The 23,408-nt window shown below is 55.6% G+C and overlaps 1 protein-coding gene across 2 annotated transcripts; it reads right to left on the bottom strand.

Moving 5' to 3' along the window:
- Window positions 1-23,408, bottom strand: NRTN (neurturin). Of its 2 annotated transcripts, none has more exons than XM_015440892.3 (3): window positions 23,000-23,408; window positions 4,625-5,196; window positions 1-577 (listed from the first exon to the last, which is right to left on the bottom strand). In XM_015440892.3, the coding sequence occupies exons 2-3, from the start codon at window positions 4,791-4,793 to the stop codon at window positions 153-155; spliced, it is 594 nt and encodes a 197-aa protein (XP_015296378.3). In that variant the 5' UTR covers window positions 4,794-5,196; window positions 23,000-23,408; the 3' UTR covers window positions 1-152. The 2 variants fall into 2 exon arrangements, with proteins under 2 accessions (XP_015296378.3, XP_015296377.3); XM_015440891.4 differs by having other exon boundaries at window positions 4,625-5,251; window positions 23,000-23,112.

Below are 23,408 nucleotides of genomic sequence, written 5' to 3'. Positions count from 1 at the left end.
TTCGAGTTCCCACACTTTATCTCAGTACAGTTATCGCGAGAGTCCCGGGGCCGCGCCGGCGTGCTCCACGCACGCGCAGTCTGTCGCGGGGCCGGCCGGTGGTGCCGTCGGGGCGGGGAGAATGGCCGCCGCGCCGGCCGGGTGAGGTAGGGTCACACGCAGGCGCACTCGCGCGCCGACAGCTCGTGCACCGTGTGGTAGCGGCTGTGCGCGTCCAGGAAGGACACCTCGTCCTCGTAGGCCGTCGGGCGGCAGCAGGGCTGCGCGCGCACCCGCTCCCGCCGCAGGCGCCGCCGCTGGCGCAGGCGTCGCAGCCCGAGGTCGTAGACGCGCGCGGCGGCCTCGCAGGCGCCTGCGCAGTAGCGGAACAGCACCGTCTCGTCGGACGCGTAGCCCAGGCCCAGCTCGCTCACGCGCACCTCCAGCTCGCGCAGCCCGCACGGCCGCGCCCCAGAGCGCGCACGCGCGCGCCGCCGCCGGGGCCCCGCCCGACGGCGCGGACCTGGGGGTCGCCCAGCCCAGGGTGTCAGCTCGCGCAGCTCCACCGCATCCGGGGCGCCCTGCAGCAGTGCACGGTCTGCGAGGGGAGGAAGAGAAAGGAGGCGGGTCAGTGGGTGCAAGGGATGGGAGGGAGCCCCATACCCTCCCTGTACCTCTGCAAACGAAGACCCTTGCTGGGACGCCAGACCTGGACGGCTTCTCATCTCCCAGATCCCAAATTTTCACACCCTCTTGCTGAGCTGCTCATGCACCCTCTCTGGGCGGCACTGGAGGGCACGTACATACACCCCTACGCTGGTCCAGCACCCCTTTCTGAACCCTGAGCCTATATTGGCTGCCCAGAACCTGGTTCATTCTTTCTGGGCTGCTTTCCAGCCCGTCTCACCTTGAGCTAAGCTGACCGGGGTCTAACTCACCTCCTCTGGGCCCCTCTCTCACCCCATTGTTGCTCCACTCTCCTCATCCTCCATCGCAAATCTATATGGACCCCGCCCTTATGCTGGGCTGCCCCAGGACACTGGTGCACCCTCTCTGGGCAGCACGGGGAGGGGGCTGCTTCCCATGCCCCATCCCTCTTTAGTGAGGCTGTCATAGGTCTCTATCTCTAGAACCCCTTCTTCAGGCCCTGACGTTTGCTCTGAGTTCCCGGGTTTTTCAGACTCCCTCCATCCCCGCTGCCCCACTGTGCAGTGGAGCCTCAGTTTCCCTATCCAAGAAACGAATCGGGGTGGGTTTCTCAGAATGCAGAGGAGCAGCAGGTACTGCAGCCTACTGCATTCGAGGCCTGTGTGGGGCCCCCACTCCATGGAGTGACAGCAGCTACTGTCAGGGCCACCCCCATGTGACAGGTGACAAAACGGACCATCCCAAGGTCACATCATTACCAGGTGGCCGAGAGAGACGGGCTTAAAGGACATTCTTCCTGCCTTCACCGTTCACCCAAGTTTGGCCCAGGTCCAGCCGCCTTCTCCCACACTCGCCAGGAGGTGCCCAAGTCACCGATTCCCAGGGCCTGGCAGCCTAAATTTATTACCCAAGCGCTGACTCCACCCCCAAACTCCGAAGCCCCAGGAGAGAAGTGCAGACGCTGGAATGACAGGCAGCGCTACTGGCGGACCAGAAGGCAGGGGACTCCCAGCCCCAGAGCAGGTGGCAGTCATGCTTGTGGTTAGGAGAGGAAATCTTGAGTTTAGTCCCCACCTGCCCCCAGGGCTGGTGCACCTGGCTGTCAAAAGAATGAGCCTCTAGGTGGCCCTGGGGAAGGAGGGGCTGTCTGTCTCCTGGGGTTTGGTAGGGGAGGAGATGTCTGTTCCCACAGGGGGTCTCAGAAACAAGACAGACCCAGCCTCAGAGCCTGACTCTGCCACTTTCGCCACTTGCAACCTCAGGCCTCAGTTGCCCTGTCTGTTCCATGAAGCTTGCATGATCTCTGTCTTGGCTGGGGCTGAGAGGGTGGGAAGTCGGTGCGGGGGAGTGGCCGATGACTGAGCAACCTAGTCCGTGTTCTTAAAGCCATGGAGCAGGACTGGAGTGGCCGGGACTGTGCTGGGGGGTTAGTTAGGGGCACGCCCAACCCTAGAGGGGTGCATCGAAGCAGACATTTGTGGGCTTGCCAGATACAATACAGATGCCTGGCTAAATCTGAATTCCTTATCAACAATGAATAATCTTTTTTTTTTTTTTAATGACACGGAATCTCGCTCTGTCGCCCAGGCTGGAGTGCAGTAGTGCGATCTCGGCTCACTGCAAGCTCCACCTCCCGGGTTCACGCCATTCTCCTGCCTCAGCCTCCCAAATAGCTGGGACTACAGGCGCCCGCCACTGCGCCCGGCTAATTTTTTTGTAGTTTTAGTAGAGACGGGGTTTCACCCTGTTAGCCAGGATGGTCTTGATCTCCTGACCTCGTGATCCGCCCACCTCGGCCTCCCAAAGTGCTGGGATTACAGGCGTGAGCCACCGCGCCCGGCAACAATGAATAATCTTTTGGGATGTCTGTCCCTGCCTCTCTGCAACAGGGCTGGCTGCTTGCACGGGGGGCTAGAACACAAAGTCCCCAGCCTGAAATTCCACCATGGAGCCTAGAACATGGGGACTTGGGGACTCAGTGGCAGCTCCCTTTTTGCCGTAGAGCAGGCAGGCACCCGTCCATGGGCCCTGACCCTCCCCAGTGCCTGAAATTCCTCCATTCCTGCTTTGCCCCCCTCAAGTCCTGGAGCACTGGCTTTTGGAGCCCCACCCGGGTCTCTGTCCCAACATCCTAGGAAGGACTTCGTGCCACTTGCAGAGAGGGAAGTGGTGGGAGGACAGAAGTGGAGCTCGTGCCGGAGGCCACCCTTGTGCATTGTAAGGACAAGAAAAGAGGATTGTGTGGGCTGGCAGGGGCGGGCGCAGACGTGCACGCGGGCGTACTCATGGCCCACACCCAAAGGCACTGCACACGCACCCTGCCGGTGTCTGTGTCTCAGATGCCCACACAGGCGCACGCATGGACATGTGTGTGGGCACAGGGGTCAGGGCCCAGGCACCACTCTCACCGCACGGCACTTGCAGTGGGGCAGGCATTAGGGATTGGTGGGGAGTTGGGCAAGGGTCTTGCCCTCAGGGTGGGCATTTCTGTGTCCCTATAGCAGTGCTTTTGCCCGTGTCTGTGCCCCCAGCCCTGTCTCTCCTCTCTCTCTCCACCCCCCCTCATCCCTCCAAATCTCTGGGTCTCTCTTCTGGTTTTCAGCTCCCGCTCCATCTCCCGCCTCCCCTTGGTCCCTGTCCCCTGGGGCAGATCACTGGGACCTCAGATCCAGCCTCTCACTCCTCCCACCGCCCCCCCACCGCTGCGCCGCGGGGGCCAACCGGGCGAATGCCCGGGTCTAATCTCCATCTGGCCCCCACAAGACCTCAGGGCAGAGCCTAATTCCTTGTGACAGCTAAGCCGAAAGACCCCAGTTCCCAGAAGTCACCCTAGCTCCACCAGGCCATTGGGGGAATTTGCAACCTCCCTCCACCCCATCTTTTTTTAGAAAATGTATTTATTATTATAATGTTTTGAGACAGAGTCGTGCTCTGTTGCTCAGGCTGGAGTGTAGTGGTGCAATCATAGCTCGCTGCAGCCTTGAACTCGTGGGCTCAAGTGATCCTCCCACCTCAGCCTCCCAAGTAGCTGGAACTACAGGCATGCGCCACCACACCTGGCTAATTTCTAAAGTTTTTTTTTTGTTTTTTTTGTTTTTTTTTGAGACGGAGTCTTGCTCTGTCACCCAGGCTGGAGTGCAGTGGCCGGATCTCAGCTCACTGCAAGCTCCGCCTCCCGGGTTTACGCCATTCTCCTGCCTCAGCCTCCCGAGTAGCTGGGACTACAGGCGCCCGCCACCTCGCCCGGCTATTTTTTTGTATTTTTTAGTAGAGACGGGGTTTCACCGTGTTAGCCGGGATCGTCTCTCGATCTCCTGACCTCGTGATCCGCCCGTCTCGGCCTCCCAAAGTGCTGGGATTACAGGCTTCAGCCACCGCGCCCGGCCAATTTCTAAAGTTTTTTGTAGAGATGGGGGTCTCACTACATTGCTGGGGCTGGTCATGAACTCCTGGGCTCAAGAGATCCTCCTGTCTCGGCCTCCCAAAGTGCTGGGATTATAGGCAGGAGCCACTATGCCTTGCCCTGAATAATCTTTTAGGATGTCTGTCCCTGCCTCCCTGCAACGGGGGGCTTGCTGGCCCTATCCTTTTTTTTTTTTTTTTTTTTTTTTTTTGAGACGGAGTCTCACTCCGTCATCGGGCTGGAGTGCAGTGGCGCCATCTCGGCTCACTGCAACCTCCGCTTCCAGGGTTCAAGCAGTTCTCCTGCCTCAGCCTCCCGACTAGCTGGGATTACAGGCACGTACCACCACGCCCAGCTAATTTTTGTATTTTTAGTAGAGACGGGGTTTCACCATGTTGGTCAGGCTGGTCTCGAACTCCTGACCTCAGTGATCCGCCCGCCTCACGGTGCTGGGATTACAGGTGTGAGCCACTGTGCCTGGCCGGCTGGCACTATCTTTTAAAAACTTATGACCCCCGCCACCTCCCACTTCACTGCCTGAAATTCTACCCCTTACGTTGGGGGTATCTGACCCCACACAGAGGAGGAGCTTACACTGGGCCAGGCGGGCAATCCGGGTGTCCAGGGTTCGAGGCAGGCGGCGCAGTGGGACCAGCGCGGGTCCGAGGCGGTGGCTGAGAAGCAGGCCCTCTCGACACATCCAGATGGACAGCACGGAGCTGCAGAGCACTGAGGCCAAGGCCGCCGCCTTCCAGCGCTGCATCCTCAGCCTGCGGGCACAGGATGGTCCGCCGCACGCCCCCTGTCTGTCCCTCCAGCAACGAACAGGCGCAGGGCGCTGGGCCAGGACTCAGTGTGGGGCCTTTGACTTTGAACAACGCCTGCCAAATGGTCGATAATCACATGGGAATGGTCCCTCAAGGAACCATTGAACAAGGAAGGGGTTGGGCTCCGTGCCAGGAGTCACAGGGAACCACCCCCATCTGGGGGTCCCGGAGTGCCTTCCTGAGGAGCCGATGACAGGGTCCAGACTTGAACAAAGGTAGGAGTTGACCAGGCAGAGAAGAATGACATCACAGGCAGGGGACACAGCCAGTGCAAAGGCCCTGAGTCTGGACTGAGCGTGGCGTATCCCAGGAACAGCGAGGAGGCCGGAGAGACTGCAGCTGAGGAGCCAGGGGGAAGAGTGAAAGGAGGACAGGTCATTCCCGGCAGGTGGCACTGTAGGACAAGGGCGCGGGGAGGGTGGTGGTTAGGATCGTCTGGAGGCAGGAATCCGGGGCTGACACTGTTCCCTACACGCTGGTGTCCTCCATTGACTCTGCCCCTCTCTGAGCCTGTTTCCCATCCAGTTGGATAAGCAGGCCCAGAAGTAGTTAGCAATGGACCAGAGCTGCCCCGGACATTGAGTCCCAGCTCCGGGCTTTTGCACAGACAGGTCTTTCCCTGGAGAACACTTCTTCCCTCCCTCCCCACTGCCACTCCCCTTTCTTTTTCATTTTCTCTTTTTCTTTTGGAGATGGAGTCTCGCTCTGTTGCCCAGGCTGGAGTGCAGTGGTGTGATCTCAGCTCACTGCAACCTCCGCCTCCCGGGTTCAAGTGATTCTCCCGCCTCAGCCTCCCCAGTAGCTGGGATTACAGGCGCCCGCCACCACACCTGGCTAATTTTCGTTTTTTTTTTTTTTTTTTTTGAGACGGAGTCTCGCTCTGTCGCCCAGGCTGGAGTGCAGTGGCCGGATCTCAGCTCACTGCAAGCTCCGCCCCCCAGGTTCACGCCATTCTCCTGCCTCAGCCTCCCGAGTAGCTGGGACTATAGGCGCCCGCCACCTCGCCCGGCTAGTTTTTTGTATTTTTTAGTAGAGACGGGGTTTCACCGTGTTAGCCAGGATGGTCTCGATCTCCTGACCTCGTGATCCGCCCGTCTCGGCCTCCCAAAGTGCTGGGATTACAGGCGTGAGCCACCGCGCCCGGCCAATTTTCGTATTTTTAATAGAGACGGGTTTCACCCTGTTAGCTATGCTGGTCTCAAGCTCCTGACCTCAAGTAATCTGCCCACCTTGGCCTCCCAAAGTGCTGGGATTACAGGTGTGAGCTACCGCACCCAACTTCCTCTCTTTCTTTCTTTCCCTTCCTCCCTCCCTCTTTTCCTTTCCTTTCTTTCCTTCCTTCCTTTCCTTCCTTCCTTCCTTCCTTCCTTCCTTCCTTCCTTCCTTCCTTCCTCCCTCCCTTCCTCCCTTCCTCCCTTCCTTCTTTCCTTTCTCTCTCTCTCTCTTTTTCTCTCTCTTTCTATTATTTTTTTTTTTTAGACAGGGTCTTGCTCTGTCACCCAGGCTGGAATGCAGTGGTGTGATCACAGCTCACTGCAGCCTCCACCTCCTAGGCTCAAGCGATCCTTCCACCTCAGCCTCCCTAGTAGCTAGGATTGACTACTACAGGCGTGAGCCACCATGCCTGGCTAATTTTTAATTTTTTTTTTTATTTTTTATTTTTTGGTTTAATAGAGAGGGGTGTCTCACAATGTTGCCCAGCCTGGTCTTAAACTCCTGGGCTCAAGTGATCCTCCCACTTTGGCCTCCCAAAGAGCTGGGATTACAGGTATGAGCCACTGTACCTAGCTCCCACTCCCCTTGCAATCTCAGCTTGGAGGGCGCCTCCTCCGGGAAGCCTTCTATGACTGCCTACCCTATTCACTTCAACCTCTGGCTGGTGCAGGGGCGCTAGTGGGCCCCCAGCAATGCCCTGAGCTTTCCCCATTCGGGCACTGGGTGCTGTGAGTGCCTGGTGGCATCCTTCTCACTGCATGTAGTCAGCATTTAATAACTCACATGTACACACCCACCACACCCGATGCTGTCTGGGCTCCTCCCCAGCGTCCCACAGCCCCCAGCCCGAGTTTACATTCCCCCTCCCGGCTGCCTAGTGTGGGGTGGCAAGGAGCCTGGCAGCCGGCCAGGTGTAAACATTTACACCGAGCGCTGAAAGCCGGGTTGGATGTGGGTCAGCGCCTCCGGGCCTGGGCTCGGCTCGTGATCCCCAGGTGCCCCCCCCGCCGTGCATGCACCTTGTACCTCCAGCTTTGCGCGCTGCCCTGCACCGCGCATAGATTTATTTGCGTGGGATTCGCATTTCATTTGCATGGACTGCGCCCTGTGTCCTGATGCGCAGAAACTCGAACCGCCCTTTCTCTACCCCGCTCACCCCCATGGATGAGGACCACAGGAGCTACGCACACCAGACCTTAAGTAACAAGACACATTTATTAAGCACCAGCTGTGTAACAGGCCCGGTGCTGAGCCCACGAGAGAGGCATTACTATCTCCATTTTACAGCTAGGCAAACCGAGGCACAAAATGGGTAGGGGCTTGTCCAAGGGCTAGAAAAGGACATGGGATTCGAACGCAGGTTCTTTGACACAGCACACACCATATGGGCTGGGCTTGGGAGCAGATGCTGTAGTCACCCCGAGAACTTGCCTCACCACTATTGCTGGTACTTGAGACTCTTTGGTATTGGTGGTGGTTATTCTTAGTAAGGAATGAGCTCCCCAACATGAGGGCATCTAAACAAATCCTAGACCAGCCTGGGGATCTATCTGATAAGAGTGAAATTGCAGGGGAAGTTGATTCTCCCCCAGGGCCAGCCCAGCTGGGTCAGTGGCACAGAATAGGCGCTCATAGACATTTGCTGAATGATGAATGAATGAATGAATGAACACAAAGAAGCTAGGCTGGCCAGGTATGGTGGCTCATGCCTGTAGTAATCCCAGCACTTTGGGAGGCTGAGGAGGGCAGATCACCTGAGGTCAGGTGTTCAAGACCAGCCTGGCCAATATGGTGAAACCCTAGCTCTACTACAAATACAAAAATTAGCTGGGTGAGGTGGCATGCACTTGTAATCCCAGCTACTTGGGAGGCTGAGGCAGGAGAATCACTTGAAACCGGGAAGCAGAGGTTGCAGTGAGCTGAGATTACACCACCACTGTACTCTAGCCTGGGTGACAGAGTGAAACACCATCTCAAAAAAAAAAAACAAAAAACAAACAAACAAACAAAAAAAAACCCTAGGCACTGGGTGGCCCAGATTCTAAATTGGAGGGTCCGGAGTTTCATGTCTGAGTGAATGGATGGATGGATGGGTTTATTGGGAGGATGAAAAAGAGACCACAGTTGAAGTCTCTGGGCTTAGTATACAGTTAGTGCATAACAAACAAGGTGACTGTCATGAATGGGCCTAGATTCACTGGGAGTGGGCAGGGGGGCCCTCCCTGAGGAGGTGACGCATGCACTAAGACCCAAGTATAAGAAGTCAGTCATAAGAAAATCTGGGGGCAGGTGTTCCAGGCAGAGGCACTGCCTGTGCAAAGGCCCTGGGGCAGGCCCACACCTGGCGTGTTTAAGGAACAGTGAGGAGGCCTGTGTGTCTGAGCAGAGTGAGCAGGGGAAGAGAGAGAGGAGGGGAGGTTGGGAAGGATGGAGCAGCTCATGCAGGGCCTTGTGTGTGGGCCATGGGCAGGACATTCCATTCTTGAGGTTTTGTGGAAGCAGATGGCAGCAGCAGCATTTTGTCAGATGTCAAACCCATCCCCTTCATTCCTTTGTGTGTGTTCTTTTGTTGTTGTTGTTGTTGTTGTTGTTTGAGATGCAGTTTCACTCTGTTGCCCAGGTTGGAGTGCAATGGTGCAATCTCAGCTCACTGCAACCTCCACCTCCTGGGTTCAAGCAATTCTCCTGCCTCAGCCTCCCGAGTAGCTGGGATTACAGGCATGCGCCACCATGCCTGGCTAATTTTTTGTATTTTTAGTAGAGATGGGGTTTCACCATGTTGGTCAGGTTGGTCTCGAACTCCTGACCTCAGGTGATCCACCCGCCTCGGCCTCCCAAAGTGCTGGGATGACAGGCGTGAGACACCACGCCGGCCAATTTTTAAATTTTTTGTAGAGATGAGGTCTCATCGTGTTGCCCAGGCTGGTCTTGAACTCCTGGGCTCAAGCGAGCCTCCTGCCTTGGCCTCCCAAAGTGCTGGGATTACAGGCACGAGCCACTGTGCCTGGCTGCAAGTCATACCCTTATCCCCACTGTATGAATGGGAAACAGGCCCAGAGCTGGGAAGTGACCTGTCCGAGGTCATAGAGCCGGCATTTGAATGCTGGTGGTAGGAGGGGGGAGACAGGCAGGAAACCTACCCGGGCCCTGGACCTCTCTGGACCCCCTCTACCCTGCTTGTCCACACATTCAAGTCTTAGAGTGGTGTGACTCAGTTTCCCCATTGGACTAGAACAAGCCTTGGGCTGTGGTGGTCTGTTTCTACCAAGGGCCTAGCCCCAGCATGGCCTGGTCACAGGATCCCCGGAGGCCTTGGAGCTTCAGACTCTCCCCACCTAGAGCTCTGGTGGAGGGCAGGAAATTGGGGGGCCATCGGCGGAGGGGGCCCAGCAGGCAGGGCTGATTAGCAGCCATGAACAATGGGCCTCTCTGTTCTCGGGGGTCACCTAACTGGTTTGTCTCTGGCACGGACGCGACCAGCTGGGGGTGATGTGGGTGTGGCGGAGGGCACAGGGAGGGGGCTGGGTGTGCACAATGCATGTGCCTGTGTCCCAGAGGCCCTCGCCTGGGGAGGCATCTGTACCTGTGCATCTGCACAGAGACACACACTTGTAGGTACAGGAGTGCCCACTGTCATTTGCAATCTAGCCCAGGTCATCATCTGCGCCCTGAGACCCCTCCTCCTGGCCACACACACAGGAGTACACAGGTGAACATGCTGCCAGCACCCACAGCTGCCAGAGCCCAGGAGTTTGAGACCAGCCTGGGCAACATAGCGAGATCCCCCATCTCACACAGCACACCTGCAGGCTTACACTTGTGTGCCCACCATCTCATTCACACCCAGCCATCTCACTCATTCACACCCAGTCTTCTCACTCATTCACACCCAGCCATCTCACTCGTTCACACACAGTCTTCTCACTCATTCACACCCAGCCATCTCACTCGTTCACACCCAACCATCTCATTCACACCCAGCCATCTCACTCATTCACACCCAACCATCTCATTCACACCCAGCCATCTCACTCATTCACACCCAACCATCTTATTCACACTCAGCCATATCACTCATTCACACCCAGTCTTCTCACTCATTCACACCCAGCCATCTCACTCGTTCACACACAGTCTTCTCACTCATTCACACCCAGCCATCTCACTCGTTCACACCCAACCATCTCATTCACACCCAGCCATCTCACTCATTCACACCCAACCATCTTATTCACACTCAGCCATATCACTCATTCACACCCAGTCTTCTCACTCATTCACACCCAGCCATCTCACTCATTCACACCCAACCATCTCATTCACATCCAGCCATCTCACTCATTCACATCCAGTCCTCACTCATTCACACCCAGCCATCTCACTCATTCACACCCAGCCATCTCACTCATTCACACCCAGTCTTCTCACTCATTCACACCCAACCATCTCATTCACACCCAGTCTTCTCACTCATTCACACCCAGCCATCTCACTCATTCACACCCAGCCTTCTCACTCATTCACATCCAGCCGTCTCACTCATTCACACCCAGTCTTCTCATTCATTCACACCCAGTCTTCTCACTCATTCACACCCAGCCATCACTCATTCACACCCAGTCTTCTCACTCATTCACACCCAACCATCTCATTCACACCCAGCCATCTCACTCATTCACACCCAGTCTTCTCACTCATTCACACCCAGACATCTCACTCATTCACACCAAGCCATCTCATGTCCTCACACTCAGGTTCTTTCATACTCGTGCACACACACTCCCACACACACACACTGCCCATGCACACACAATCACACTCACGTGCTCAAGTATTCTCACTCGAGCACACTTGCACGTTCAGATGCTCCCATATTTGGCTGGGTGCGGTCGCTCACACCTGTAATCCCAGCACTTTGGGAGGCTGAGGTGGGTGGATCACCTGAGGTCAGGGGTTCGAGACCAGCCTGGCCAACATGATGAAACCCTGTCTCTACTAAAAATACAAAAATTAGCCAGGCATGGTGGTGGGTGCCTGTAATCTCAGCTACTCGGGAGGCTGATGCAGGAGAATCACCTGAACCTGGGAGGTGGAGGTTGCAGTGAGCCAAGATCTCACGACTGCACTCCAGCCTGGGCGACACAGCGAGGCTCCATCTCAAAAAAGAAAAAAAATTAGCGCCGAGCATGGCAGTGCACGCCTGTAATCCCAGCTACTCGGGAGGCTGAGGCAGGAGAATCGCTTGAACCCGGGAGGCAGAGGCTGCGGTGAGCTGAGATCACGCCACTGCACTCCAGCCTGGGTGACAGAGTGAGACTCCATCTCGAAATGAAAGAAAACAAAACACTCCCACATTCACTGTTTTCACACTTCCACACTCAAACAGGGTTACACGCACATCCCAGGGTGTTTTCACACTCACACACACTTGGATTTTTCCACACGCATTCAAACACAATCACACATTTGACCACGATGACACTCACACACTTGCCTGCCTGCCTGCCTGTCTTCTCTTTTTCTTTTTTTCTTTCTTCTCTCTCTCTCTCCCTCCCTTCCTTCCTCTCTCTCTCCCTTCCTTCCTTCTCTTTTTTTCTCTCTCTCTCCCTCCCTTCCTTCCTCTCTCTCTCTCCCTTCCTTCCTTCCTTCTCTTTTTCTTTTTCTCTCTCTCCCTCCCTCCCTTCCCTTCCTTTCTCTTTCTCTCCCTCCGTCCGTCTCTTCCTTCCTTCCTTCTTTTTCTTTCTTTCTCTTTCTTTTTCTCCCTCTCTCTCCCTCCCTCCCTTCCCTCCTTTCTTTCTCTTCCTTCCTTCCTTCCTCTCTCTCTCTGTCTTTCCCTCCCTCCCTTCTTCCCTCCCTCCCTCCCTCCCTCCTTCCCTCCGTCCCTCCTTCCCTCTCTCTCTCTTTCTTTCTTTGACAGAACCTTACTCTGTTGCCCAGGCTGGAGTGCAGTGGTGCAACCTCGGCTCACTGCAACCTCTGAGTCCTGGGCTCAAGTGATCCTCCTGCCTCACCCTCCCAAGTAGCTGGGACCACAGGTGTGCACCACCATGCCTAGCTATATTTGTGTGTGGGTGGGTGTATATATATATATATATATATATATATATATATATATATATATATAGTTTTTTTTCTTTTTCTTTTTTTTTTGTAGAAACGGGGTTTCACTGTGTTGCTCAGGCAGGTCTCAAACTCTTGGCCTCGAGCAATCCTCCCGCTTCAGCCTCCCAAAGCACTGGGATTACAGGTGTGATCCGCTGTACCCAGCCAGTATTTTCATACTTACACCCAAACATGATCCCATGTACACTCAGATGTTTCCAGGCTCACATATTCTAACACAATCACACCCACATACCAGAACACCGCCACGTGAATGCCCTAGTGTGTTCTCACACTCACATTTGAATACATCACGCTCACACGCTAGGGCGTTTTCACAGTCACACTCAAACATGACCCACTTACACACTTGGATGCTTCCACCTCCATTCAAAACACTATCACTGGCCGGCAAGGTGGCTCATGCCTTTGATCCCAGTGCTTTGGGAGGCCAAGGCAGGAGGACGGCTTGAGGCCAGGAGTTTGAGACCAACCTGCACAATATAGGGAGACCCTGTCTCAGAAAAGAAAAGAAAAGACAAGGCCGGGCATGGTGGCTCACATCTCTAATCCTAGCACTTTGGGAGGCTGAGGCGGGCAGATCATTTGAGGTTAGGAGTTTGAGACCAGCCTGACCAACATGGTGAAACCCCGTCTCAACTAAAAATACAAAAAAAAAAATTAGCCGGGCGTGGTGGCAGATGCCTGTCATCCCAGCTACTCAGGAGGCTGAAGCAGGAGAATCACTAGAACCTGGGAGGCGGAGGTTGCAGTGAGCTGAGATTGCACTACTGCACTCCAGCCTGGGCGACAGAGTGAGACTCCATTGCAAAAGGAAAAAAATAAAAGAAGATGAGAAGAGAACAGACAAAAAGAGTCAAGGTCATGAAGGACAAGGACAGATGGAGGAGGAGTCTCAGATTGGAGGGGCCAAAGGGGATCGCTAAATGTCATCTGAGATCTTGGATGGGCCCTGGGACAGAGAGAGGACATTAGCAGAAATACTGGTGAAACAGCCAGGCTCAGTGGCTCACGCCTATAATCCCAGCACTTTGGGAGGCTGAGGCGGGGAATTCGCCTCAGCCCAGTTCGAGACCAGCCTGGACAATACAGTAAGACCCCATCTCTACAAAAATAGAAAATAATAAATTTTTAAAAGACACCATTGGCCAGGCACAGCAGCTCACGCCTGTAATCCCAGCACTTTGGGAGGCTGAGGCAGGCGGACCACTGGAGGTCAGAAATTCGAGACCAGCCTGGTCAATATGGTGAAACCCCGTCTCTACTAAAACTGCAAAAATTAGCCAGGTATGGTAGTGCATGCCTGTAATCCCAGCTATTAGGGAGAGTAAGTGAGGCAGGAGAATTGCTTGAACCCAAGGAGTGGAGGTTGCAGTGAGCCAAGATCGTGCCACTGCACTCCAGCCTGGGCGACAGACCAAGACTTCGTCTCAAAAAAGAAAAAAATCACACTCACACACTTGGGTGCTTTCACACTTGTGCTGAAACGTTATAGCCACGTGCTGGTGTTTGCACACTCACACACTTGAACAATCCCACAGTCTCACACTAGGGTGTTTTCACACTCACACTCAAGTATGATCCCACTCACACACACTGAGGTTTTCCCCACTCACACGTGGTATGCTGGTCTCACAGAGACACACACTTGGAGGTACAAGAGCATCCATTGTCATTTGTGCTCTGGCCAAGGTCCCCAAGACCCCTCCTCCTGGCCACACACTCACACACGCAGGGGTGCACAGGTGAACACGCCACCAACGCCCACAGCTGCAAACATTCCAGGGGGCACAGACACAGTGGGCGGAGAGTGAGAGGAGGGGAAGCAGAGGAGGCCGGGGGGACTCAGGAGGGAATGGCCCCGCCCTGACCACCGCCCACGTCCACCCCGTGGGGATCTCGTGTGCTGTCAACACTGCCTGTGCAGGGCCTGGCCAGAGGTCCCTTCCCAGTCCTGGAGAAAAGGTAGAGATCTTGAAGAACCTGCATTGCCTGGAGGGAGAGAAGCCTCCTTCCTTCCTCAGTGGAGGGGGCGGTCCGTAGCGGTGTGAGCTGCAGCAAGAAGGACCTAGGACAGACCTCCATTTCTAGCTGGAGGCCACACAATCCCTAGAGCTGGAGAAGGAAGGGAAATGGACTCAGAGAGAAGCAATGAGCAGCTCAATGTCGCACAGCTACACAGGCCCTTCCAATCAATCCAAGCAACAGACAGCCGGCCCAAGGGTGTGTGTTTCTGGCACCTTCCTTGGTGATGCCAGGAAATGTTGCTCATTATCTTTATGCACAGCCAACGCCCTGGCACCCCCACATCCCTTCGCACCGAACTTCCCAGGGGACACCTGCCGGGCACACCCAGTCCCAGGGATAAAAGCCTCTGTCCTACAGAACTCCCGGTCTCAAAGAGTGGCACCTGAGAGAGGAAGAAACGGAGGACCTCTCTCCATGTAGGCATCTCTTCTAATCTTGGGGAGGCCTGGAATTGAGGTCTATCTTAATTTGGCAAACTCCTACTCTACCCTGAAAGCCCTAGCTCCTACAGCCCCTCCACCAGAAACCCTTCCCTGCTACCCATCTCGGCCACCCCCAAGCCATGGGTCCCTTCCTTTTTTTTTTTTTTTTTTTTTGAGACAGAGTCTCGCTCTGTCGCCCAGGCTGGAGTACAGTGGCCGGATCTCAGCTCACTGCAAGCTCCGCCTCCCGGGTTCACACCATTCTCCTGCCTCAGCCTCCCGAGTAGCTGGGATTACAGGCGCCCGCCACCTCGCCTGGCTAGTTTTTTGTATTTCTTAGTAGAGACGGGGTTTCACTGTGTTAGCCAGGATGGTCTCGATCTCCTGACCTCGTGATCCACCCGTCTCGGCCTCCCAAAGTGCTGGGATTACAGGCTTGAGCCACCGCGCCCGGCCCGGGTCCCTTCCTCTTGCCTAGCCCTGTGAGCATGGTGTCTGTGCCCATGACTGTCTTTGCTGGATGGGAGTTTCTAGAGGGACATCTTGGGCTAAGTGTTTGCAGGGCACGGGGCTGACTTCGAGCATTCAGTTTACAGAGGCGTGAGCTTGCTGCAGGTCCCAAGTCTGCACAATTTTGCCTGTGTGGGTGCTGCCCTGCACACACTTCTCCTTCCTCTCCACTTCACTCCTGGTCCTCCTGTGACTCAGTTTCTCCTTTTTTTTTTTTTTGAGACAGAGTCTGGCTCTGTTGCCCAGACTGGAGTGCAATGGTGCTATCTCAGTTCACTGCAACCTCTGCTTCCCAGGTTCAAGCCATTCTCCTGCCTCAGCCTCCCAAGTAGCTAGGACTACAGGTGCCTGTCACCACGCCTGGCTAATTTTTGTATTTTTTCTTTTGAGACGGAGTCTCACTCTCTCACACAGGTTGGAATTCAGTAGCGCAATCTCGGTTCACTGCAACCTCTGGCTCCCGGGTTCAAGCGATTCTCCTGTCTCAGCCTCGCGAGTAGCTGGGACTACAGGTGTGTGCCACCGTGCCTGGCTAACTTTTATACTTCACCATGGTGGCCAGGCTGGTCTCAAACTCCTCACCTCAGGTGATCCACCCACCTCAGCCTCCCAGAAGTACTGGAATTATAGGTGTGAACCATTGTCCCCAGCCCCCATCTGTTTTTTTTAGAATTAAAAAAAGGTTTTTTTTTTTTAATAGAGACAAAGTCTCGCCATGTTGCCCAGGCTGGTCTCAAACTCCCGGTCTCAAGCGATCCTCCCATCTTTGCCTCCCAAAGTGCTGTGATTACAGGTGTGAGCCACCATGCCTGGCCTCCCATCTTCAATAGGGCATGAAGGGTGCCACCCAGCACTGTGGGAAAGCCAGGGAGGACCTGGAAGAGCTTGACCAAGTGGCTCTTGGGCTCTTGCCACTGCCCACGGGCAGAGGATGCCAGGCTGTGAAGCCAGCATATGCCAGTGAGGAAGTGCTTGTGTGTGTGAACGCCGCGGCATACACGTGCTTGTGCCCCTGTGCCTCTGTTTTCCCCAAGTGCTGACAGCTTGAGGGCTCACAGCTGGGTCTGTTCCTAGGGCAGCCTCCTGGTCTCCTGTTCCTAGATGGCCTCTGGAAGTTCCCTGAGGTTCCACTGATAGGGAAGCTGAGGCCCCATGAGGGGCAAGACTTGGCCAGGGGTCTGGGCCTCTCGAGGCAAGACTCAGTGATTCTGCAAAACACAAAACAAATTCCACAGCCCACAAAAATGTGCCCCCTCCCTCAGAGGGCCCCAGGGCCTGGGCCCACCCCATGGGGGGATGAGGCAGCCAGGACAGCCGCAAGCTGGCGACACACATCTGGGGGCAAACCAGGAACATCTGGTGAGCACAGCTGGTTCCGATGCTGCGTCTGAGGGGCCAGAGGCCAACCTAGGGGGCGGCTTTTTGTCGGGTGGTGCCAGGGGAAGAGGTCCAGCCTCTCCTCTTCTTCCCCCAGCACAGAAACTGAGTGCTGCCCAACTGCTAGAACTATCGCTGGCTCCCTGCTACCCTGGACATCAAGTCCCAGCCCATGAGCTTGTCTTGAGGGACTCTGGGTCTGTCTTTGCCAATGTGAAGCTGAGCGCTGGATGGTCAGGAATAGTGGTTTCTAGGGAGGAGTATGGTGGCTCCTTTGGGATCATACTAGTGGTAAAATAATAATAATAATAACTGGGCCGGATGTGGGGGCTCATGCCTGTAATCCCAGCACTTTGGGAGGCTGAGGCAGGTGGATCACAAGGTCAGGAGATCAAGACCATCCTGGCTAACACGGTGAAACCCCGTCTCTACTAAAAATACAAAAAAATTAGCCAGGCATGGTGGTGGGTGCCTGTAGTCCCAGCTACTTGGGAGGCTGAGGCAGGAGAATGGCGTGAACCCAAGAGGCGGAGCTTGCAGTGAGCCGAGACTGTGCCACTGCACTCCAGCCTGGGCAACAGGGCGAGACTCTGTCTCAAAAAGTAAAAAAATAAAAAATAATAATAACAATAATAATAACTGGGCCGGGTGTGGTGGCTCATGCCTGTATTCCCAGCACTTTGGGAGGTCAAGGCGGGAGGATCATTTGAGACCAGGAGTTCGAGACCAGCCTGGCCAACATGGTGATACTCCATCTCTACTGAAAATACAAAAAAAAAAAAAAAGAAAGAAAAAACTAGCCAGGTGTGGTGGTGCACTCCACCAGTCCCAGCTATTCGGGAAGCTGAGGCAGGAGAATCACTTGATCACGGAGGTTGCGGTGAGCCAAGATCGCTCCAATGCACTCCAGCCTGGGTGACAGGGCGAGACTCTGTCTCTAATAATAATAATGATAATAATTATAATTGAAACTAACATTCATGAACAACACTATAGTGCCATTCAAAGCACTTTACATGTAGTAACTTGTACCAAGGTATGGACTATTTTATCCCAATTTGGTAGGCAGGAAAACAGAAGTCCAGAGAAGTAAAGTAACTTGCTCAAACAACTTAAGCGGTTGAACTGGGATTTGAACACAGGTGGTCAGCAAACTCCTACTCATTCCTCAAAGGCTCACTTCCAACACTCCTCCCTGCACATTCTTTTTTCTTTTATTATCCAATCAATGGCTGCATAACCTCTATTTTTTTTTTTTTTCCCAAGACAAAAGTCTCGCTTTGGAGTGCAGTGGCACGATCTCGGCTCACTGCAACCTCCACCTCTGAGGTTCAAGCGATTCTCCTGCCTCAGCCTCTCGAGTAGCTGGGACTACAGGCGCACCACCAGGCCCAGCTAATTTTTTTGTACTTTTAGTAGAGATGGGGTTTCAACATGTTGGCCAGGCTGGTCTTGAACTCCTGACCTCAAGTGATCCTCCTGCCTCAGCCTCCCAAAGTGCTGGGATTACAGGTGTGAGCCGCCACACCCCACCGATAACCTATATATTATTTTTCTTTTTTGTTTGTTTGTTTTTTGAGATGGAGTCTCGCTCTATTGCCAGGCTGGAGTGCAGTGGAGCGATCTCAGCTCAGTGAAACCTGAGCCTCCTGGGTTCAAGCGATTCTCCTGTCTCAGCCTCCCAAGTAGCTGGGATTACAGGCACGCACCACCATGTCCAGCTAATTTTTGTGTTTTTAGTAGAGACGGGGTTTCACCATGTTGGCCAGGACGGTCTCGATCTCCTGACCTCATGATCCTCCCACCTCGGCCTCCCAAAGTGCTGGGATTACAGGCGTGAGCCACCGCGCCCGGCCATAACCTCCATATTCTTAACCACGTGCTTTCTGACCTGTCTGACAACAACAATAACACCACCAATAATAGTAACACCCAGCAGTGTTGGCTATTCCATTTATTTAAAGGCAGACACTGTGATGACTGTCTTTCCCTACATTTAATTCTCCCACATTCCCTGAAAAACATGCTATTATTACTAGCCCTGTTTTCCACGTGGGGAAACTGAGGTGCAGAGAAGTAGCTTGTTCAAGGGCACACAGCAAGCAAGTGGCTGAGGCCGGTCGTGGTGGCTCACGCCTATAATCACAGCATTTTGGGAGGCCAAGGCGGGAGGACGGCTTGAGGCCAGGAGTTCAACACAAGCCTGGGCAACATAGCGAGACCCTGTCTTTACAAAAGAAAAAAAAAATGTCTTTAATTAAAAGTATTAAGTGTCTGAGCTGGGATTGGAACCTGGATCCAACTCCAAACTTGTTCTCTCCCAGAGTCCGCAACTACTGCCTGGGAACCTCCTGGCCTGTGTTAACAAGAGGAGAGGTGAGAGAGGGGCTTAGGCCCTGCTGTTGGAGAGAACAGTGGCACTGAGACCCAGGGAGGTACGAGATTTTCTTAAAGACACACAGGAGGGCAGACCCAGCAAGTAAAAGGCCCCAATGGCAGAAAGTCCTGAGTGCCAGGCTGGGTTCTGCCTCCAGCACACGAATTAACCTGACAAACACTTATTGAACGCCTACTGTGTGCCAGGGCCTGGCTGGGGACCAGGGACTCGATGGTAACCAAGGCTACCCTGGGCCCCTCCCCGAAAAATTCACCATCCAGTCAAGGAGGCAGATAATAAATATGAAATAAACAAGGTAATTAGATGTCAAGAGCATGAAAACAACAACAACAAGAAACCAGGATAGGGCTGGGCGCAAAGTGCCTCATACCTGGAATCCCAGCACTTTGGGAGGCTGAGGCGGGAGGATCGCTTGAGCCCAGGATTTTGAGACCAGCCTGGGCAACACAGTGAGATCCCCGTCTCTACAAAAAAAAAATTTTAAATTAGCTGGGCTTGGTGGCATGCACCTGTAGTCCCAGCTACTCGGGAAGCTGACGCAAGAGGATCGCTTGAGTCCAGGAGGTAGAAGTTGCAATGAGCTATGATTGCGCCACTATAGTCTGGGCGACAGTGCAACACCCTGTCTTGGGAAAAAAAACAAAAAAACTCAGGATGAAGCCATAGTGACTAGAGGCTGCTTCTAGACTGGGGAGTCAAGGAGGGCTTCTCAGAGGAGGAAGCATTTGAGCTGACACCTGGATGACAGTAGAGAAGCCAACATTGAAGATCTGGAAAGCGTGTTCCAGGCAGAGAGCTGCACGTATAAAGGCTCGGAGGCAGGACCGTGCCTGTTCGAGACGACCAGTGTGGCTGGAGCTCCAGGAGCCAGGGGACAGCACAGGGAGATGAGGTGGGAAGTCACGAGGGCCCTGTGGCCTGCAGGGTCAGTGTCCCGCAGTCCCCCACCGGCGCCTGGAGCTCTCTCTTCCTGCATCCGCCACCTGGCTGCGTCTGGGGAGGGAGGCTGGGGAGCGTGTGTGTGCCAGCTTCTTAGGCCCACCGTTTCTGGCCCTGGCCCTCTGTGGTTGGGCTATATAGTTGCCACCTTGACCACACCAGGCTCTTGGGGCTGGCCAGGCTGCCCCAGGGCTGGCCTCGAAGGCATCTGGAGCTGGCAGGAGGGGGGTCCCCGGGGTGGGATGACAGGATCAGCCTAATGAGGCCTGGCATGGCTAAGCAGCTGGCACAGGGCCCAGCAGGTGGCTTGAGCGGCATGGGTCCTCCGGGAGCGGCCAGGACACCACAAGACGCTGGCCATCTGATGGAAAGGGAAACTGAGGCACAGACCCCAGATGAAGGTTAAACCCTAACACTGGGTGAGACTGGGAACCACTCCTCAGTTTCCCAGGAAACAGGTGAGCTCAATCATCTTGTCTTTTTTCTTTTGAGACAGGGTGACAGAGTCAACCAGGCTGTCACCCAGGCTGCAGTGCAGTGGCGCAATCTCAGCTCACAGCAGCCTGGACCTCCTGGGCTCAAGAAATCCTCCCACTCCAGCTTCCCAAGTAGCTGGGACCAGAGGGGGACGCCACCACACCTGGCTAATTTTTGTATTTTTGGTAGAGATGGGGTCTCGCTATGTTGCCTAGGTTAGTCTGAAACTCCTTGGCTCAAGGGATCCACCTGCCTTGGCCTCCCAAAGTGTTGGGATTACAGGCATGAGCCACTGCACCCAGCCATCATCTTTTCCATCTCCACAAATTCAAATTTTGCCTTGGGTTGGGACACACTGTGCTATTTAAGAACAAACAGTGCCCTCTCTCTGGGCCTCAGTGTCCCCACTTGGGAAGTGGGGGCCACGCTGCAAGCTGGGCCCGCTGTCTGATTTCTTCCAGGGCTCGCCCAAAGCCTGATTTCATTTGGATCTGACAGGGAGACCCCTCCATTCCACCATCATCATCTCTGAGAGACCCTTCCTGCAGACATGCTCCATTCACGTCCACTCCCTATTCAGGCTTCCTTCAAGGCCATTATCAGCCCTGCAAGTGCAAGGCTGGTTTGGGAGCCTCCTGTCATCTCCAACCCCGAGCCCCAGCCACCACCTCCACCTTGAGGCCCCAGAGCCTCTGCCTCACCTTGAAGGACCAGGGAGATGCATCGCTGAGAAACCCACAGCCCCCCAGCAAAGATAGCCCAGCCCAGTGACTCCAGATACATTAACAGCTTGCACCTCTCCAATCTGTGTATTTAGCCCCTACCTCCAGGGATGCAACCTTGAGTACCCCAGCCCAGTTCTTCCTCTGCCAACCTTCTAGAACAGTCTCTCCCACACTCACCAAGGCACCTTGACTATTCCATGCCTCCAGATCATTGCATGCACAATTCCCGCCTCCTGGAATGCTTTTTTTCCCACTTGGAAAACTCCTATTCATCCTTCACAGCCCCACCTCTGAGGCCCCTCCTCCAGGAAGTCCTCTCTGACCCTCCTACCCTGAGGTAGACCCCTCCATCCCCACACTGAGCTTCCCCAGCCCTGTGTCCCTGGGTCTAAATCTGGCTCCCTTGAAGGACAGCACCCAACAACTCTGACACCAGTCAACCACACCGTTGCCACGAACACACATTTGTCAAAACAATCTTTTGATTGTGTTATGCCCCGCTGCAAACTTTTTGAGTCCCTTCTGCTCGACTCTTAAAAGCTGTATCCTCTGTTTGCTCCCTGAAAGCTGAGGCCTGAAACCCGAGGGGGCCAGTGCTGATGGTGGAATTTCAGAGCAGTACCCAGTTGAAGAGGGGAATGTTTTATTTTCTTCCCTGCACCCCTAGAAGAAGCTTTTTGCAGCTCCCTGGGGGTGGAGTGGCTTCGGAGCTGTGAACCTCGGGAGTCTGAGGATGAAGGGAGGAGGGAGGGGTGTCCAAAGGGCCCCAAGGCAAGAAGCTGGGGGTGGGAGAAGCTGGCAGTGTGGGTGGGATTCTGCCTCACACTGACATCCTCTGAGGCTGCTCACACCCCAGCCAGGCTTCCTCAGCCCGGGGCACTCAGAGACAGACAAAGAGGGCCATGGAACAGGGACAAGGATGTAGAGAACAGGGAAAGGGCAGGGGAGACAGGCAGGAGGGAGGAAAGTCAGGGGTCTGGCCTCCTGCAACCCCCTGCCTTAAACCCCTGGCCCCGCTCCGCAGATCTGGACCAATGACCAGCCCTGCAGGTAACCACAGGCCTGTGGGCAGGACGGATGCGTTCTGGGGAGGGGGCAGTGGTGGCATTCACCCTGGGATAGCCATTTCTCTCTCCAGCACACCCCCCTCCCCACCAATCTGTCTGCAGCCCCCTTGGGCCTAATGACTCCTAATCCACAAACCACCTCCTGGGACAATTCGGGGCTATGCCCCTGCAGGAGACACCTTTTATAAAAAGCAGGAAAGGCAGGCACAGCCTCCCCCCACTTCAAATCCAGGCTTTGCCCTTAAGAGACCCCCCCCTCCACACTCCAAAGGGTTTCACGCCCTCTGGTGGCTGAACGGGCTGCTCCAGGAGACCAGAGGGCCCGGCCCTCACCGGAGGACACCGTGTCCCCGGCGGCGGCGGCGGCGGCGAGCAGGGAACGCGCCACTGACAGATGTTTACTTCTTCGCGCAGCTGGGCCGCGACGGCAGCCCCCCGCCCGGGCTCTGAGGGATCCGGAAGCCCCCCAGCGGCCCCTTGGAGACCACATGGCTAAAGGGGTGTCTGGGTCTCGCCCTCCTAGAGGCTGAGGAGGGAATTCTGGGGAGGGTACTGTGCCTTCCTCAGATGCACACTCGGAGGTCTTAGGAGGCAGGGTTGCGCCCGTCCCGTCGGACAAGGACACCGCGGCCGGATTCGGGCTTGGAGAGCCGCTTAGGATCTAGCTCTACACGCCCGCCCCTCCCCACGCGCTGACCTGTCGCCCCCTGACCCCTCCCTCATATACCCGTTGGCTCTGCTGCAGGAGGGAATCCCCTGGTCTATTCGGAGTCCTCAGCACCCTCCATGCCCCGTCCATGGGGCGGGTCGTCCCCGTCGTACCCCGTTACCCCCCACCTGCCCCGCCTGCCCCTTGCTTACCTGCTGTGGGCGCCGGACTACCCGTCAGTGGCGGCCGCGCCGGCCCCAGCCCCTGCCCCTGCCGCCGCGACCGCCATCCGGGTCGCCTGGGCCCGCGGTGCCCGGGGGGGCCCGGGCCGGAGGGGGCGGCCGCGGGCGGGGTGCGGCGCGGGCCGGCCCATGGGGCCCCCCCGGGCTCGCTTAGCCGCGGGCTGCGGCCATCCCGGCCCGGCGGGGGCTGGGGCTGGGGGTGGGTGCCCTGGACGGCCGGTGGCTCGGAGGGCGCGGGGCGCGGGGGCGCACGGACGGCACAAGCGGCCTCGGCGCCCAGCGCGGGGCTCCTGGGCGGCGGCGCGAGAGACCTGGGCGCTCGGAGCGGCTCCACGGCGCGCTCTCCCGCCGCCTCCGCCGCTCCCGCCGCGGACGGCTC

This window comes from Macaca fascicularis, chromosome 19 (assembly GCF_037993035.2).
Source record: "Macaca fascicularis isolate 582-1 chromosome 19, T2T-MFA8v1.1".
In the NCBI taxonomy this organism is placed as follows: Eukaryota; Metazoa; Chordata; class Mammalia; order Primates; family Cercopithecidae; genus Macaca; species Macaca fascicularis.
Note: the sequence above shows the minus strand (reverse complement) of the source record. Positions and strands in the feature narration are given on the sequence as shown.

Bases quoted from the DNA above. Each gene is read 5' to 3' on its own strand.
- NRTN (XM_015440892.3), bottom strand. From the start codon at position 4,793: ATGCAGCGCTGGAAGGCGGCGGCCTTGGCCTCAGTGCTCTGCAGCTCC. The intron at 578-4,624 runs GTAAGCTCCTCC...CTCCCCTCGCAG, and splicing joins GATTGCCCGCCTGGCCCAGT to ACCGTGCACTGCTGCAGGGC.